This window comes from Ailuropoda melanoleuca, chromosome 13, assembly GCF_002007445.2.
Source record: "Ailuropoda melanoleuca isolate Jingjing chromosome 13, ASM200744v2, whole genome shotgun sequence".
Classification (NCBI taxonomy): Eukaryota; Metazoa; Chordata; class Mammalia; order Carnivora; family Ursidae; genus Ailuropoda; species Ailuropoda melanoleuca.
This window is the reverse complement of record NC_048230.1, coordinates 89553712-89571864: the sequence shown is the minus strand read 5'-3', so window position 1 is coordinate 89571864 and position 18153 is coordinate 89553712. Positions and strand designations below refer to the sequence as shown.

At 40.0% G+C, this 18153-nt stretch overlaps 1 protein-coding gene across 1 annotated transcript in view; it reads left to right on the top strand.

The window, feature by feature from the left end:
- The window catches only part of RALGAPA2 (Ral GTPase activating protein catalytic subunit alpha 2), a 317987-nt gene that overhangs the window by 181215 nt on the left and 118619 nt on the right, over window positions 1-18153 (top strand). Inside the window, 7 exon segments of the mRNA XM_034641613.1 lie at window positions 421-489; window positions 777-914; window positions 3364-3547; window positions 8692-9463; window positions 10293-10364; window positions 14973-15096; window positions 17156-17311. Coding sequence (XP_034497504.1) covers window positions 421-489; window positions 777-914; window positions 3364-3547; window positions 8692-9463; window positions 10293-10364; window positions 14973-15096; window positions 17156-17311 — 1515 coding nt within the window.

Here is an 18153-nt window from a genome sequence, read left to right as displayed (position 1 = left end):
CATCGAAAGAGGAGTACCTTTGAGAATGCTTTTACACCAGGACAACAGATGGAGACCTGAATGGTTTATTAGAAAATCAAATGGGAGCATTTTCATAATTTGTGAAAATATTTTTTACTTTCGTTGTGTAAAGTGTGGTCTGATGATGGGAATTGTGACCACAGAGAGAAATGTTCCTTCCTCTGAGGCCCCTAGTTTCAGATCCAATAGAGTGGAGTGGATACTAGGCATGGCTCTGTTACTTTCTCCTGATTTTCAGGACCACAGGAAGCTCTAAACTGGCTCTCTGCTTTTTATCACCTTCTTCTAGTGAGTTGGCACCAAGCTGGGTTTAGTGCAAGGCCATCTTGGGACTCTTATTATATGGTTTCCCAAACTATTGCTATGGTCTGTTTCACTGGGGATTTGTCTTTTATTCAGATCCTTGTGGCCACAATTGCTTTTCTTTTACCAAGTGCAGAGTACTCCTCAGTGGAAGCAGATAAAAAGGTAGGTGGCACATCAGCTAAGTTTTGTCCAGAGTTTGGTGGGGTTTTTTTTAATGTTAAGACAAAATGATAAATAATGTTCTATGTAGGGATATCCTTTATAGTATTCTTCTGTATTGGTCCTAGTGGTCTCCCCTGTGAAAACTTTATTTATTAATTCATTTCTTTTGCATTTGTGTGTCCACTAAATAATTATTAGTGTGCAAGGACAGTTCTGTTGTTTGCTATTACATGTAGTGAAGTTTGAAAGATTGCAGTGTATGTTACTGGGCCTGTTTCTTCTTCCAGTTTATTGTGTCCTTGCTGCTCTGCCTCTTGGACTGGTGCATGGCATTGCCGGTGAGCACCCTTCTCCATCCAGTGTCCACGGCGGCCCTGGAGGAGCAGCACTCGTCCAGAGCCCCTTTGCTGGATTATATCTATAGGGTGAGTCTCCATTTGGGCCTCAGGGTCATAGAGTATAGACTTACGCATCAGAGAATTACCAAAATATGTTCTATACATTTAGTTATTTATTTGTGCCCTTTTGAAAAGCATATATTGGGCTGAAACATTTTAAAAGAAACAAATAATTTAAGGAGAGAAAACGGAGCAGATATTATTATAGAGAAGCAATGGTTACCAAGTGGAAGAAGTCTTCATTTTCACATGACCAGCGTCTTTAAACAACTGTGGTTTGACCAAACCCCTTGCCCCCCAGTTTTCATGTAACATGGTCTATCTGTACTCAATTTTAAAAAGAACTGTTTAGGGGCGCCTGGGTGGCACAGCGGTTAAGCGTCTGCCTTCGGCTCAAGGCATGATCCCGGCGTTATGGGATCGAGCCCCACATCAGGCTCCTCCGCTATGAGCCTGCTTCTTCCTCTCCCACTCCCCCTACTTGTGTTCCCTCTCTCACTGGCTGCCTCTAGCTCTGTCGAATAAATAAATAAAATCTTAAAAAAACAAACAAACAAACAAAACTGTTTAAATTGTAGGAATGTTTACAGCCATGGTTTGACAAAATCTACTTATCAAAGGAAGAAAAAGCATAAAGGTCTTTCAGTAATTTCTTTACTTTAAAAGATCTTAAGAAATAAAATTTTTAAAGATTTTATTTATTTATTTGAGAGAAAGAGACAGAGATATCTAGAGAGAGGGCACAAGCAGGAAGGAGAGGGAGAAGCAGACTGCCCACTGAGCTGGGAGCCCGTCTCAGGGCTCCATCCCAGGACCCTGAATCATGACCTGAGCCAACGCTTAACCAACTGAGCCACCTAGGTGCCCCAAGATCTTAAGAAATAAATTAAGGAAATATATCACATCAAAATATTTAGCCTCATCATTTTTATAGTACTTAAAATATTTGAATTTCACCTCCTACTGATGCCTAGGTATGGTGTTTGCTCTGTACGCTTTGTATTATCCTTCCTTATTGGCTTTACAGTCCCTCCTGTGATAACCTTATTTATGAACTTAGCACTTGTGTATCCATTGAATAATTACTGCTAAGTAGAGACAATCTATTTATTTTTTTAGTTAACAAACCTTTACTAATAACCTTTATTTTTTTTTAATATTTTATTTATTTGAGAGAGAGAGTGAGCAAGAGAACACAAGCAGGGGGAACAGCAGAGGCAGAGGGAGGTACAGGCTCCCCAGTGAGTAGGGACCCCGATGCAGGCCTCAATCCCAGGACCCTGAGATCGTGACCTGAGCCAAAGGCAGACACTCAACCGACTGTGCCACCCAGGGGCCCCTGTTAATAACCTTTTAAAAAAATATTCCAAGTCATGAACTTATTACCATGTTGCCTTATTTTAAAATGTATTAAATACAAGGGAAAAAGACGCATGGTTGAAATTCTACTAAAAAGTATTGTGTATTTTTACATGGTTTCTTAGTGCTCAAAAATTTTAATAACTCTGTTAGGTTTCATTAGATACTTCTGTCATCTTTGTGGCTTATAAACCTATGTGAGACCTGGCTCGACCAAGTAAAGTAGCCACAGTCATTTAAATTTATCTCTTTTCTAATATTTCTTTTCTTAAAAGATTTCTCTTAAAATTATTTTACCAATAAAAAAGTCACCTTCTAGTTAACACGATTCACAAATTTATTGAATACCATTATTGTATTTTTAAAGGAAACTTTTTATTGAAGTATAATATGCATCCAGAAAACTGCATCAGTCATAAGTGGGAGCTTGATGACTTTTCACAACGTGATCACACCTGTGAAACCAGATCCCAGCTGCAGAAACTGAATAGTCTTGGTATCCCAGAAGCCCCCATCATGCCTCCCTACTAGTCACTATCTCCATACACACACCTGGGGTAACCGCCAGCCTGTGTAACAGTGTAGTTTTTTTTTTTTTGTACTTTGTATAGCTGTAATTATGCAGTATGTGCTTCTGTGTCTGGCGTCCTTCACTCAGCATTATTTCTGAAGGATTCATTTATACTGTTGTGAATCGTTGTAGATTTTTCACTCATCACTATTTGGTAATACACAATGGAGAGTACAATATGTTTTATGTATCTGTTCTGCTGTTGATGGACATTTGGGTAGTAGAATTTGGGACCGTAAAAAGAAGTTCTATGAACATTCTGGTGGACCACAGCAGGACTTAGGTGTGTGCAACTGCCCAAAATGGCAAAATAAGCACTTTTTAACTTTCACTTTCCTTTTGTCTTGAGACTTTGATGTAAAAGGAGCAAAATAAACTTGCAAATAGCAAGAAGATGTTTTAGAATGGAAGGGATTCTATGTCTTCAAGTATTACCCAGCCTATCAAATATTACCTGCCTCCTAAGTGCTGTTGTAGTTTGGCAGAATGTCAGGGGACAGGAGGTTAGTCGCATCCATGGCATACATTCCCTTCTGTTTTTCACAGGTTCTGCACTGCTGTGTTTGTGGCTCAAGCACATACACCCAACAGAGTCACTACACACTGACCCTGGCTGACCTGTCATCCCCAGATTATGATCCTTTCCTGCCACTGGCAAATGTGAAGAATTCGGAGCCAGTGCAATATCATTCATCAGCAGATTTGGGTAACCTGCTCACAGTTGAAGAGGGTGAGATTCTTCAGAATATTAATTTTCATGGGCAGGGAAAGGAAAGATTGTAGCCTTTTGCCCATGCTTGCTAACATTACTTTAAAAAATCTAGTTGTCTCTGGTTTCTAGACTCCTCTGTGATAGCAAATTCTGCCTTCCTTGCTTCTTTTTTTCTGTTCTTTGCCTCCTCTCTCTTTTCCTATCTTAGTTGAATTCTGTATCGAGGACCTATCTGTTTCAGACCTATGAGACCCACAGAAAAAGGCTCATTTTCTATCCCAGAAGAACTTTACATGTAACTGGAGAGAAAGGATTAATGCAGGAGGACTCATTTGTGGACCAGTAGCACCATAGGGGCTTCCCATGGGGAAGGACCTAAGTGAGACTTAGAAGGATGGGCAGACTTTGAAAGGCTCTAGTGGAGGGTTGCAGACTAGGAGAGCATTGTAGAGAGGTGGAGATTTACATGCCACAGTTTGAGGATCACTCTGCTTATGGCAGAGGGTTCGTTTTAGGATATGTGGGTATTGTCAGGATTGGGGACTGCTGTCCTCAACCACCCTTCTTCCTGAAATGACAAGCCTATCTCTGGGCCTTGAAATGTGAGTCCAAAAGGTAGGTATATCAATCACCTGTACTTGTGAAATAATTGCATAGAACCAAACACACACACAGTACATGTGAAACGAGTAAACTCTGAATGCTGATGAATCACATCAATGTCAAAATTTCCTGATGGTGATACTGTAACTATAGCTGTGCTACGTAAGATATTACCAGGGAGTGAGGGATATTTGGGATCTCTCTGTATTACTTCTTACAAGTGCATGTGAATGTTCAATTATCTCAAAGTTAAAAGTTAAGGAAAAAAATGTGGGTGTGGAGTGTTAGATCACCCATGAAAATGTTAAGGACTTTGCAAGTTAAAACCTAGGCCCAAGGATGACACCTTGAGGGTAAAAACATGTTAAAGAAAAAAGAATGAGGGAATGTCACCAGGAAAGCAAAGTCAGGGAAATGGAAAAAGAACCCAGAGTCATTTCTGAGAAGTCAAGGGAAGAAAGGGGATGAGGAACCAAGAAAAGTCAACAGTGCTAGGTGCTTCAAAAACATCAGGGAGGGTAAGGCCAAAACAGGAGCTGTTTTATTTCCCAGCTAAGCGTTTGATGGTGAGTTTTGCTGAGTACTTCAGGCATGGAGGTTAGACTATAGCCAGATAGCCTGAGCAAGTGATTTGGGGATGACTGGTTCGGACCCCCAAGACATTCTACTTTGTAGGGCCTTCGGTGGACAAAAGAAGGACAGTATGGGGCGCCTGGGTGGCACAGCGGTTAAGCGTCTGCCTTCGGCTCAGGGCGTGATCCCTGCGTTACGGGATCGGGCCCCACGTCAGGCTCCTCTGCTGGGAGCCTGCTTCTTCCTCTCCCACTCCCCCTGCTTGTGTTCCCTCTCTCACTGACTGTCTCTATCTCTGTCAAATAAATAAATAAAATCTTTAAAAAAAAAAAAAAAAAAGAAGGACAGTAGCCAGGTGAGGACATGGAGTCCAGGGCTATGCTTGCAAGACTGCAGAGTCTGGTGTATGATTTAGGCCCAGAGGAAGGGGACAGGTGAGGTGATGATGAAGAGGACTGGAGTGGGGGCACCAGTCAGGGGCAAAGGCTCTGGAATTGGCCGGTCCTGATTTTACAGATGAGCAACTGAGGTGAAGGGATTTTCCCAAGGGTACATAAGTCAGAAGTAATGGAGGTGAAATTTGAACTGAAGGTGTAATGACCAAGTTTCTGAAATATCACAGTATTTACTCTGAGATTTTTCCACAGAGTAGTCTAAAGGCTTAACTTTTAGTTGTGCTGGTGGATGGTACATGGCACATTTTCATACTGTCCTCTCAGTTGACCTCAGTTTGCTTAATTGTTTAGTTGTCTTTTTCTGGACTTCCACTCTCCTTTTAAACTGGACTATTTTCCTGATTTCCGCCCCCCCATGGTTATAAATTCAAACCATATCTTTAAAAAATAATCAAAATGACCCTTGATCCATTTCTTTTGTTGGTTCCTACCATGCAGTTTGTGTCCTTGAAGGAAAGTAACTTACTTTTTCTGAAAGACTTTAATTTGGACTCATCCCACATGGCTATCCCTAAAATAAGTTCACCTGTCACTTCAATATAGTAGGAAATTGGTAGGTTAGTGAAAAATGAAAAACCTAAAAATGCACATTTAAATTTTGGGACCACCTTGCTTTCCATGTACAATACTCTTCAACTTTATTTTTCAGAAAACCCCAGACCTTATGCAAGCTTGTCCTAACATAGTTCTGTGGTACTAAAAATAACTGTTTGAACTTCAGTGGCAAAGGAGTTTTAAAATTCACTAACACTAACTAAATAAAAAAGCAAAGCAGCTTAAAAACATATTGGCTTGCAAAGACACTCTTGCTGAGTGGGTACACCCTCTTAAGAATGAGAGGAAAATTAAAGATGATAGCTAAAGTATTTCAGGTTAAACAAAACTGTGCTCGTATTTGAGAGTTTTTTTTTATCATACGGTGTCAAAATTCATCATTGATAACCAAACTATTTTTTCTCACGTTTCTGGGAAGCAATATTGTATTTTTATCTATTATTTTGAAGTGACTCTCTCATTGACTATTACCTACTATTTGATGTAAATACTACTTTCGAATAGTTACAAGCAAGAGACACACTCAGTTACCTACAGCTGAGGTGGCTGCTGGCCCAGCTTAAGGAAAAGCCACTGGTGGTACACACAGGTGCTCAAATTTCTTGTCATTAATACCTAGCTGCTTTAAAAAGAAAGAAACGGGAGCTTTAAAAACTGAAAGTTAAAAGACAAACTAAAATCACTGCTTTTCTATTTCGTCTCTAAAAAATAAGATAAATATTTGGATTATATTTTTTCATAGTTTGTGGAAGTTACGAGATTGTTTTCTCATGAATGGAGTCTAGATTTTCTCTTTATTTTTCAGGGAACCACAGGCAGTTGATGTAGCTAAAGTCTGCCAGGAAAAAACAATTTTTACTTCACAAATATTCCCTTTCCTTATTTTTCAATACCAAAGATATTTGAAGTTTTTATTGGGTGTGTCACAATTTATGACTTGATTAGTGTGACTCCAGTTAATTTCCCATTGTAGAATTTGAGACACGTTCCTTAAAATACAAATTTGTATGTATCTCAAATTAAAAGCACACCCTGTGTAAGTAAAAGCAGAGGAAAGTTGCTTTTCCAGTTGTAATTGTGTGCTTTGGGCTTTACCAAATTGGACCTTTGTCGTTAGTTCCATAGCCTGCTCCATCAAGTCATCACCATGTGCTGTCTTACACCATGGACTCCTGAACCCCCAGCTGGCAGTGCCTTTGTTGTTTGGGGCATTAACATTTCTGACAGAGCGCATATTCATATGGAATGATAACCATGAATAAAAAGCATCTGTAACTTTTGAAAAAGTTAATATGGACACAAAAGCAAAGGCATTCATAACTGTGATTTCAGGGGAATTAGTTGAGGTGTTTAAATTTCTCAGCTGTATGGAAATCATACTCTCTTCTACAAGGGTCAGGAAGGACAGTTGAATGTCAGAGATGGATGTAGCTGAACTTTGCTTATGAAAACTGAAGTTTTCATGTGAAATTTTATTTTGCTTTATTGAATACATGATTTCTTGTTCACTGAATAGCAAAAATTAAGAAATTCAAGAAAATTCAGGACAAACTATTTATCAGTCATCACACCGAGTTTCCTACACTCTAGGATTTGATTGTTTCTTGCTAGGATTTATACATCATACAATTGATGTTTCACAGATAAGTTCATTGAATTTTTAATGTCTGAGGGGGAAGGTGTTTAGCATTGGAAAGCATAATTTAGAGTTATTTGTGTTTAATTAATATTTGAGTTTTCTGTTGTGAATTTAGAAACCAAGTATTTCCTAAACCTTTAAGCCCAAAGTATAAGTCTTACCGTATTTAAATATCTATTAATATTTTTTATTGAAATTAAAAGAGTTCATTTTCACTTGTTCTTGGATTAACACAGTTCTTTTCTAAATTTGGCAGATTACAATTTCCGTGACCACTCTGAAGCTTAAGTGGTTGTCTCCCTCCATGCTTACAGATTGTTTCTCTGCTTCTTCCTTACCCCTCCAGCATTTCACAGAGCCCACCTTCACATGTTAGTGTCAGTCTTTCTACACATTTGAAGCCTTAAAAATTTTGTAAGTCCTTTGCTCTTAGGCATTTCATCATCAACTACAAATTCAGTTAAAACCTTCTATTTCCATGAGTTAATTAATATATCAGATTCTGTTTAATATTTAAAGTGCCCAAACAACAATTGCTGCAAAGATCTTAAAGCAGATTTCTTCGAATCCATCTGCGACATCACAGGCTTGATTCATTTCCTCATCAGCGTCTGCCTTTACCTCGGTGAGGGGGGTGAGGTAGCCTCTATGGCCTGGACCCCCAGCCCACCACCTTTCCCACTGGATCCTCTCCAGCTGCAGGTTCCACATCCCAGAACTCCCGAACCATCAGCTCTTTCAGGACAGGGAACTTCTCTCATTTACTGCTGTATCTACAGATTTTTAAGTGTCCCTTTCAGAATGAGATCTTCATGGAAGTTGGTTCTTTTAGCAATCTATTTATTTATTTTTATATTTTATTTTTTTAAATTACCATATAATGTATTATTTGCTTCAGGGGTACAGGTCTGTGATTCATCAGTCTTACACCCAGCACTCACCACAACACATACCCTCCCCAATGTCCATCACCCAGACATCCCATCCCCCTATCCCTGTCCCCTCCAGCAACCCTCAGTTTGTTTCCTAAGATTAAGAGTCTCTTATGGTTTGCCTCCCTGTCTGGTTTCATCTTGTTTCATTTTTTCCTCTCTTCCCTTATGATCCTCAGCCTTGTTTCTTAAATTACGCATATAAGATCATATGATAATTGTCTTTCTGTGATTGACTTATTTCTAGCAACCTATTTAAATTGTACTTTTAATTCAAATAGAATTAGTGTCAAAAAAGAAAATAGATGAAAAAAATGCCCAGACTAAAACAAATCCAGCATTCCGAGTACAGATTTTCACCTTCCTTCCCCACTGTCTGCCATGTTGCCTTACCCTGGCTCACAGAACGGAAGAGGAGGAGTTTGGAGCTGATCCCTCTGACAGCCCGCATGGTGATGGCCCACCTGGTGAACCACCTGGGACACTTCCCGCTGCGTGGGGGCCCTGCCGTGCTGCACAGCCTAGTCAGCGAGAACCATGACAACGCACACGCCGAGGCCCCCGAGCTTTCCTCCGAGGTGTTCCGGAGCCCAAACCTGCAGCTCTTTGTGCTAAATGACAGCACCCTCATCTCCTACCTTCAGACACCCTCGGAAGGGCCAGCAGGCGGCTCGCAGGGGAGCACCCTGTCAGACGTCAGAGTAATTGTGAGGGATATCTCAGGGAAGTATTCTTGGGATGGGAAGGTTTTGTATGGACCTTTGGAAGGCTGCATAGCACCCAGTGGCAGAAATCCTGCATTTCTGATTTCGGGCTGGCAACCTCAAGGTTTGGGAGCTCAGAAAGATTTTTCTCAAACTGAGGAGGGAGATGATGTCCTTGACAAATTACTTGAAAACATTGGCCACACAAGTCCTGAATGCCTTTTACCATCACAGCTAAATCTAAATGAGCCCTCCCCGCCCCCACGGGGAATGAACCGTGACCAGGAGAAGGAAATCATCGAGGTCATTTTGCGCCAGAATGCCCAAGAAGATGACTACATCCAGAGGTGTAACTCTGACTCGGCCATGAAGGTCGCCAGCCAGGAGCAACCCTCACCAATAGAGCCACGAGGACCCTTTTATTTCTGCAGGTTGTTGCTAGATGACTTGGGGATGAATTCTTGGGACAGAAGGTAACAATCCTCTCTATACCTTCACCTATTTTATCATTATTTTTGTGTGCTTGTTCTTGTTCTCAATTTGGGGTTTGGGAAGCAGAGAATAGAAATGGAGATTTTTCTTCCTGCATTTACAACTTATTTTCTGCTGCTAAATTAAAGCTACAGGTGGAACTAATTATGCTGTACTGATGCACAGATTGAATTTCAGACATCTTGTATGTTTTAAAGGGTATCATACATTTTCTTTGTGCATGTGTATCTGTGTTTTAATTACTTTAATTACTGTCCATTATTGCTTCTGTTGTCACAAAAGATGCAGATGGACTACAGAGATGAATAAGCCACCATCTCACCTTAGGTCTGGTGAAGGAGGTAGACTTGGCATAACTCTGATGAGAGATAGCATGACACAAGAGTCCAAGAGGAATAGTTAATCCAATACAAAGTGTGGGACAGTGAGGAAGACTCTGTGGAAGGGGTGGGTTTGAGCTGGACCCTAACAGTGGAGTGGAGTTTCTAAGGACAGAGGTAAGGAAAAGGGATTCATAGCAGACCTGATAGTGAAAAGAGCCACAGGTGCACACACATCAGTGACACACTCATTTTTCTCAGAGCCATCCAGTGTCCATGGATAGTGATGGGATGTTGTGGAATTTTGATGCCTTCAAACATCTTAAGGAGAATGGAGTTCATTCTGTGGGCTCAGACCACAAATCTTTCATGAATGAGGAGGGTTATGGATGGTTTTGTGGATGGATGAATAGGATGAATGTTGATTGATTGGAAAAGGCAGAATTGGTCTGGGATTATACAGCTTTTCTTCCATCCCTTTTTTTTATAGAAAGAATTTCCATCTGTTGAAGAAAAATTCGAAACTATTGAGAGAGCTAAAAAATCTGGACTCCCGTCAGTGGTATGTGAAAGTATATCAGACCACTTCCTTCCTGTCTATCATTGTGTGTGCTTGGATGACAGAGCTGCAGGAGTGAATACACCTACAAAGACACCAAAAGGCCATTCTGTAACTAAAATCTGGTGACATCTGCACGTGCCATGCCTTTGGTGTTTTTCCACTTGAGGAATAAGCTTACATGTTTGCTACGCTAAGAAGAGGTCATTGCTCCCATCTAATCTGTGTCTTTGGTTGAGGACCTTTCATGTGGCAGCCAGTGGACATTCATTCTCATTTAATCTCTGTAGCCACCTCATTCTCCAGTGAGGACAGAGGCTTACCTAGCTCAAACAGCCCACCTGAGCTCACATGTAACCATGTTCAAACCAAGTGAGTCTGACTTCATAACCCATGCTGTCTGCCAATGCACTGGCTGTAGTCTCTATAACGTCGGCAAGCTTAAAACCAGTGTGTTTCAATTAGTAACTCCCTAGTAGTGAGCCTTCTTCTCCAAGCTGGTCAGATCTCAGATCCACCCCTTTTTTGTACAATCTTAGAAACGATTCTACAGATGAACTCAAGACCAGTTTTTTTTTTTAAAGATTTTTTATTTATTCAATAGAGATAGAGACAGCCAGTGAGAGAGGGAACACAAGCAGGGGGAGTGGGAGAGGAAGAAGCAGGCTCATAGCGGAGGAGCCTGATGTGGGGCTCGATCTCGTAACGCCGGGATCACGCCCTGAGCCGAAGGCAGACGCTCAATCGCTGTGCCACCCAGGTGCCCCAAGACCAGTTTTTTATTTGGGGAAATGTGTGCTTCCAAAAACCTCTCAGGCAACAGTGAGTGTAGTGCTTGGTGCAGAACAGGTGCTTAAAAGTCTTGAGTAAACTGCTTGTTTAGTCTTAGTTTTTAAAAAACTCATTTTCTAAAAAATAGCTTTTTGTTCCTCTTTTATTCCCCATAGGAATATCATTAGGTATCTCATTACAGATGAAAAACCTGAAGCCATTATTCCTCACATTGTCCTTCATCATGTTCAGTTTCCCAATTGTTGTTATGCTCCTTTTTCTCTAGAGGAATAGAGACCTAATTCTCTGTGGAAACTTTGCGAGGGGTTTCTTGTGAAGGACTTGGGGGTTCACTTCTCTTTCCCTCTTGTCCTCCAGTATTAAACAAGCAGTCACTTGGGCTCCAAACTCAGCTTTTCAAGCATATGCTGAATTATTCCAGGCTTCCTAGTATTAAGAGAATACATTGGTATCTTATAATTGTGGCCAATTTGTTGAGTGTTAATGCACTTTAGTTGCATGAGGTACAATTGAATGAGCTCCCTGGGGTGCTGTTGCAGTAAAATACGGCTTTTGAGAGCTGATCAGCAAATCCTCTGTCCCTTGATTAACCTTCACTTAAAACCCCAACTCCTGGATTTAGTATCTTCTTAATATCTAAAAAAGGTATCAACTTACTTTATTGTACAGGGTGTTTCTGAGGTTCTTTTTGGAAAAAAAAAAAAAAAGAAACATTGAGGGCTCTAGGTATGGGATATCTAGACAGTCCCATGTATTGGTCAGTTAGCAGGTAAGAGCATACCTTGTCCCTCAACTTTTAGTTAGGGTGGCTCTATTTATTTCTGAAACCAATTTATCTCCCTGCTGTCAATGCATAGTTCCTGCTTAGCATGTTCTTAGGAAAAGTAGAGACTGTCTTGCAGCTATCATCTATATACTATGAAGAAAGCAAAGATGTAAAAAGTATGATGAACGGACATGCAAATTACAGTGGGTTCCTCTTTTAAATATTAATACCGTTTGTCACCACATGGTAAGGTGAAAGTTAAAATCATGTTTTTTTCTTTGGCTTTTTAATATGACAGCACAAGGAAACTGAGCTATTCTAGTCTATTCCTAATAAAAAAGGAAAATGCATTCTAATGAGGAAGAGGAAATTGTTGATTTTATGTGCGTGCGTTCCTGAATTACCTGCTCCTTCATGCATTGGTGGTGCAGCTTATGGATATGAAGTGCTGTTGCTAATTATCATTTCAAAAGCCTGGCTCTAATAAGACCAGACACAGCGTCTGATCCTAGCAGGCTCTCTGTGGTGCTAACATTTTGGAGGATGTGAAATTTGATGAATGTTTACAGCTAAAGGTCACCTTTCCTTACACCTACATCAGTCAGGCAGTCACTGGGGCTTAGCTCTTGTGTTCCCATTTTGAGCTAATGAGGACTCAAGGACCTGTGAGCAGCTACAAGATAAAAAGCTTGGACTTTGAGGAGAGTCAACAAAAATGTTTCAGATAAACCTGAGATGGTCTTGACATATGTATGAAAGTGAATAGAACAGAGAACAATCACATGCTGAGGACTCTTGAATATACAGAGAGCTGCAGAAAGGAATTGAGTGACTATACTTTTTCTCCTTTTGTTGAAAGAGACAGTGTTTCAGGCCATAGGTCATGATCTCTGTCATCATCTGAGCCCCCAAATTATTATAGCTCTGAGAATAAGCTAGTCAGATTCTAGAATACGGGTTTGTCCTGCCTGTCACTCAGGGAATAAATGGTGTGGCAGTTTCGGACCCCCATACTGCATGAGGACAAGCTTTCTGACAGTCTGAGAGCACAGGTCTCTGCTCTAGAGCACCAGTCCCCTGAGACCCATCACCACAAAACTTCCCTCCTCTCACAGCAATGGTTTCCATCAAGGGAGGTGCCCCCAACTGTGTGCTTATACCACGCCGGGCAGGGCATTCAGGATGTCCATCTTCTCCAGGGGCAGCAGGACAGCACTCAAAAGCCTTAAAAGTGGGCATTGACTGAGATTCTTTTTCTATGAATGTATTTGAAGGATGTATCGAAGATAATGTTACAGGGTCTTTAAAACTGGAAGCAACTTAAAGGTCCAATGACAAGGATTTGGGATGAGGTGTATTCGTATACTGGAATATTACAAAACCATTAATAACTTTGTCATAGAATTACATGGTATAAAAGTCTTCCTGCCCAAAAATGGTTTATATGGTGACTTTTTATGTTACACAGATTTTACACAATAAAAAAAGTGTTCACAAATACTTTAAGTGAAAATTATCAGTTGCAAAACAGGGTGTAGTAGCTTCTCACTTTTGTATGTGAAAGTAGCAGTTGTGATTTCAACATAGAAGCAAAGAACATAAGTGAATTTTGTATTCTTCTTTTTCCTTTCTATATTTTCTAATTTTTCTCTTAAGTACATTTCTTTTACATAAACTATGGGGGGAATGAATAAGCAACCTAGATAAATAGAAGGAGAGTACTCTCCTCCTTGATTCATTTTTTGTGACTTTTTAGTTGAGTTTCATTTCATTCTGCTTATTAAGTCGAAACAGAAGTCCTGGAGAAGGAAATTCTTGTGAATATGTTAAAATATGGAGCCCAAATTCCACCAGTATAGATGTCTAATCAGATTATATTGCTAAAATGTTGAACGATTAAGATAATAGAAACATTTCCGTATTGTTTCAGCACTTGACAGTTTTTCCTATGAGATTTTTCAGAATACAATGCAAAAATAATAAGGAAGGTGGAACTGCTCGGCAGACAATAATCCAAAATTTTAGAAAATAGAGAGCAGGATAAAACTCTTAGATGATGGGGCCACGGAATGAGTGGTTCTTAATGAAAGCTCTGAATTAGCACAGTGTCTTCATTTCTAAACTATCACCAAATTGCCGGGTAAAAGTCTAGTTACTTCGACACTTTACTGTAGAGTATAATTTGTAGTAATTGGTTATTAATATATTTATATGTAGCATTGGGTCTCTGGTCAACAGAGATTTAACTGAGCAGCTACTATATGCCAGGGACCAGGGTAGATGTACAAAAGGCAAAAAGGGAGGACTCCTGTCCTCAAAGTACAGATCGTGTTTACTTGATTTAACAGCAAAGCACCCAAAATCCATTGTTGGAGGAAGTGGGTGAAGGGTTTATATGGCCTAAGAGGTTCCTCTGGACATCAGTTCACCCTGCCTGGTTCCCTCAGATTAGTTGGAGCACAGGGTGTGTACATCCCCTTACAGGGAAAGTACCTAAGTGCATTCTGCTTGGAAGAAGCTTCTGTTTCTCAGAAGGTATTAGCACATTTTACAGTTCCAGTCAGGGGGCTACCCAATATCCTTCTCTCAAAGTATGTTAAGTAAAATATAGGCAGTCACACAGACCTAGTCTCAACTGATATCTATGTGAAATGCTCTCATATATATACTTTTTTGCACCAAAAAAATGGAGAGAGTTTGTCACACAGTGTGTTCTAACATGCTGTTAAATATATCACATGTTGTGAGAGTGATCTCAAGAACCATACTGCCCTGCTTCAATTCCTGGTCTCCCCGCTTGCTGCGTGTGCTTTTTGTTTAATTTTCTGTGCCTCCTTTCAACCACCTCTCAAGGGAAGTAATGATAATCACTTATCTCTTAAGAGCATTTACGAAGAATGAATGAGACCGTGTGTCGAACTTCCTCAGGACAACTGACCTCTAGTAAATTTTCCATAAATGCAAGCTCTGTATTAGGAGTCATGCTGGTGACTGTAGTGAAATAAAATTTTATATATGAGAATTCTAACTACTTTAAATTTAAAAATTTATAGCCGTGAAACACACAAAATTGCAGTGTTTTACATTGCTGAAGGTCAAGAAGACAAGTGTTCAATCCTCTCCAATGAAAGAGGAAGCCAAGCATATGAAGACTTTGTTGCCGGACTTGGATGGGAGGTAATTCATTTCATTTGGGAGCTGTTTATTGACCAGCACTGTTTAAGGATGTATATATACTGGAGATCAATTGTAAAGATTTTACATTCAAATCTAGTACAGGTTAGCATTCTGGAGTTGATGAATGTATTAAATTTGACATCTTCTGTTAGTTGCTTTTCAGTACTTCATACATGAACTTTTGTTTCCCTTACCTTTTCCTTTAATGTTATTTCATCTGCTTTTTATCCAAACTGAGTAGTCAGATTGGCTCACCCAGCCATAGACAGTTTGTGGGAAGAGAAGATAAACATGGGCAGAGAAGCATTGGCTTCCACTACGGTATGGAGATTGGAGAAGAAATCAGTGACTTGGTGGGTGAAAAATACGAAGAAAGAGCTGGATGAAGTCAAAAATTGGCATGAAAATAGAATAGAGTAGCCATAATGGTTTAGCAGCCAACCTATTTCCCTAAGGGAGATCCCAGGATGACTGATAGTGAAAGAATTTTTTCTCTGCTAAATGATATTCTGACTGACATATACATTTATACACACACATGCCTGCACACACACCCGTCTGTGTCTAGGAACATAAATCTAAAGGAAAATGTATTTCCAGAATCTAAAAGAACTCAGAGTAGTTATAATGGAAATCAGTATATCTGAAATAGTTTCTTTACTTTTCCTTACTTTTGTTTTGGTTTCTTGGTTATCTGTGCTGTAGGAAATTCTCCAGGTGCATAAATAAGACTTGACTCAGAGTTAAATGTTAGCAAGAAAACTAATACGGAGATGGGAATAGGAGAAGCCTACATCAAGGTCAAGACCATGTACTTTATAAAATGTCAAGTAGATTTTAGTCTAAGAGTTACTGTACTCCAATAAATTGTCCTTCTTACTAATAAAGTGACTTCTTATTTACTGTAGAATATACTTAATCATTTTAACTAATATACTTTTTTTAATAATAATATCTTTTTTATTATGTTAGTCACCATACAGTACATCCCTGGTTTCTGATGTAAAGTTCAATGATTCATTAGTTGCGTATAACACCCAGTGCACCATGCAATACGTGCCCTCCTTACTACCCATCACCAGCCTATCCCATTCCCCCACCCCCCTCCCCTCTGAAGCCCTCAGTTTGTTTCTCAGAGTCCGTAGTCTCTCATGCTTCATTCCCCTTTCTGATTACCCCCCCTTCTTTTTCCCTTTCTTCTCCTACCGATCTTCCTAGTTCTTATGTTCCATAGATGAGACACTAATATACTTTTTAAACCACACATTCTTAATTGGAATTTTAAGAAAACTAAGAACATTAGTGTATATATTGATTGTATTTGGCACAGAAGAGATTCTTCTATTGCTTTTTTTCCCCCCGATTGTGTTACAACAGGTGCTTTACTGAAAGAATACTGGTTCATGAAAAGTTAAATTTAAAAAAAGAGGGGGGAGGTCTTGGGCATTGACTAAGAAGTGAGCATTCACACCATAGCTTGAAAAAGAATGATAGCTCCCAGACTTGTAGTAATGGTGTAAATCAGAACAATCTCCCTTTGAAAGATAGTTTAGCAGTGGCTGTTAAATTTTAAAACATCTGTACCCTTTGATACAACATCCTACCAAAACATTCCTTTGAATGCTCCTTGTGGTTTGATCATACCAGCACTATTTGAGAAAGCAGAAAATCCCATAAATCCATCAACAGGGAAAATCTGTGTGTGTGTGTGTGTGTGTGTGTGTGTGTGTACATAAATACATATAAATACACACTCATACACAAATGAATACATATGTTCATATGTATAGGATGGAAAAAAGCTAGAGGAATATGCACCAAATTTGTGATGGTGCCTTTCTTAGGCTGAGAGGATTTTGGAGCACTTTCATTGTGAATGTTTCTTTAATGTTTTAATTTTGTCTAATTTAATATTATATTTGTTTGTTATCAGAAAGCTATAAAAATGAAAATAATTAGATTTCTTAAAAAAAAAAAAAAAAAAAAGGACGTTCCTGCTTGGTGAATGAGGACAGTTTAAGCTTGACCCTTACTCTTTCCTTTTTGTTACCTGCATCAGGTGGATCTGTCAACCCACTGTGGGTTCATGGGCGGACTTCAGCGCAACGGCAGCACGGGGCAGACCGCCCCTTACTATGCTACCTCGACTGTGGAAGTGATTTTCCACGTTTCAACTCGGATGCCATCAGACTCAGATGATTCACTCACCAAAAAGGTAAGAAGCCTCTTTGAGGACCATTCTTAGTCACCATGGTTTGTAGGTTTGTAGGTCTCGTAGTCCAAATCAAAGGCCTTGGCATAACATGCACCAAGACTGATTTCCTCTGGATGCAGTTCATTGTATTTCTTCTCAAGCTACAGTTGTGGTTAATCTGAAATATCTAGCTTGGCACAAACTAGACAAAGAAATAAATGAAAAGCAATCAATCATTTGAGTCTTAAATTCTAAGATTAAGATTTAGGAAAAGGAAGGGTCTTAAATGTTAATTTTGGATTGTCCCTCATCTGACTGTTAGCTGACAGAAATAACATTGTTGACCTCTCAGGTTGGCAAAGGTCATAAGATGCAAATACCCTGTAGTGACAGATTGCTGAGAAAGCAGGCATCTCCCGGGCTTGCTGGAGGTGATTGGGTAGTATCTGTGAAAAAGACAAGTGCAGGTGTGCTCCTGTCTAGGGGTCCCACCTTTGGCACTGACCTTGTTTCTCTTCCAACGTGGGCCGTGGAAGCAGTTTTCTCTAGAATTCAGAGGAAACTTCCTCCACCTCTGAGGAACTCCCCAGAGGAACATGGCCCTGAACTGTCTAACCTGCAAGATGTTCACCTTAGGCGACCCTCTGTTAGAGGTGAGGAATACCTTAGTGCTTAGAGGAATCTTAGTCTGGGAAGGAAGCCTAGAACTCTGACCCGCTTCTCTGAGTTTCCAGAAGAAAGGAACAACTGCAGCCAGCCTGCTTGTGGGTGGCAGAGTGAGCCTGGAATCCCTACCTCACACCCACTGTCTTCCTACAAGGATGCAAGAAAACTGCAGACAGCTCCTGAGTGGGTGGGCAAAC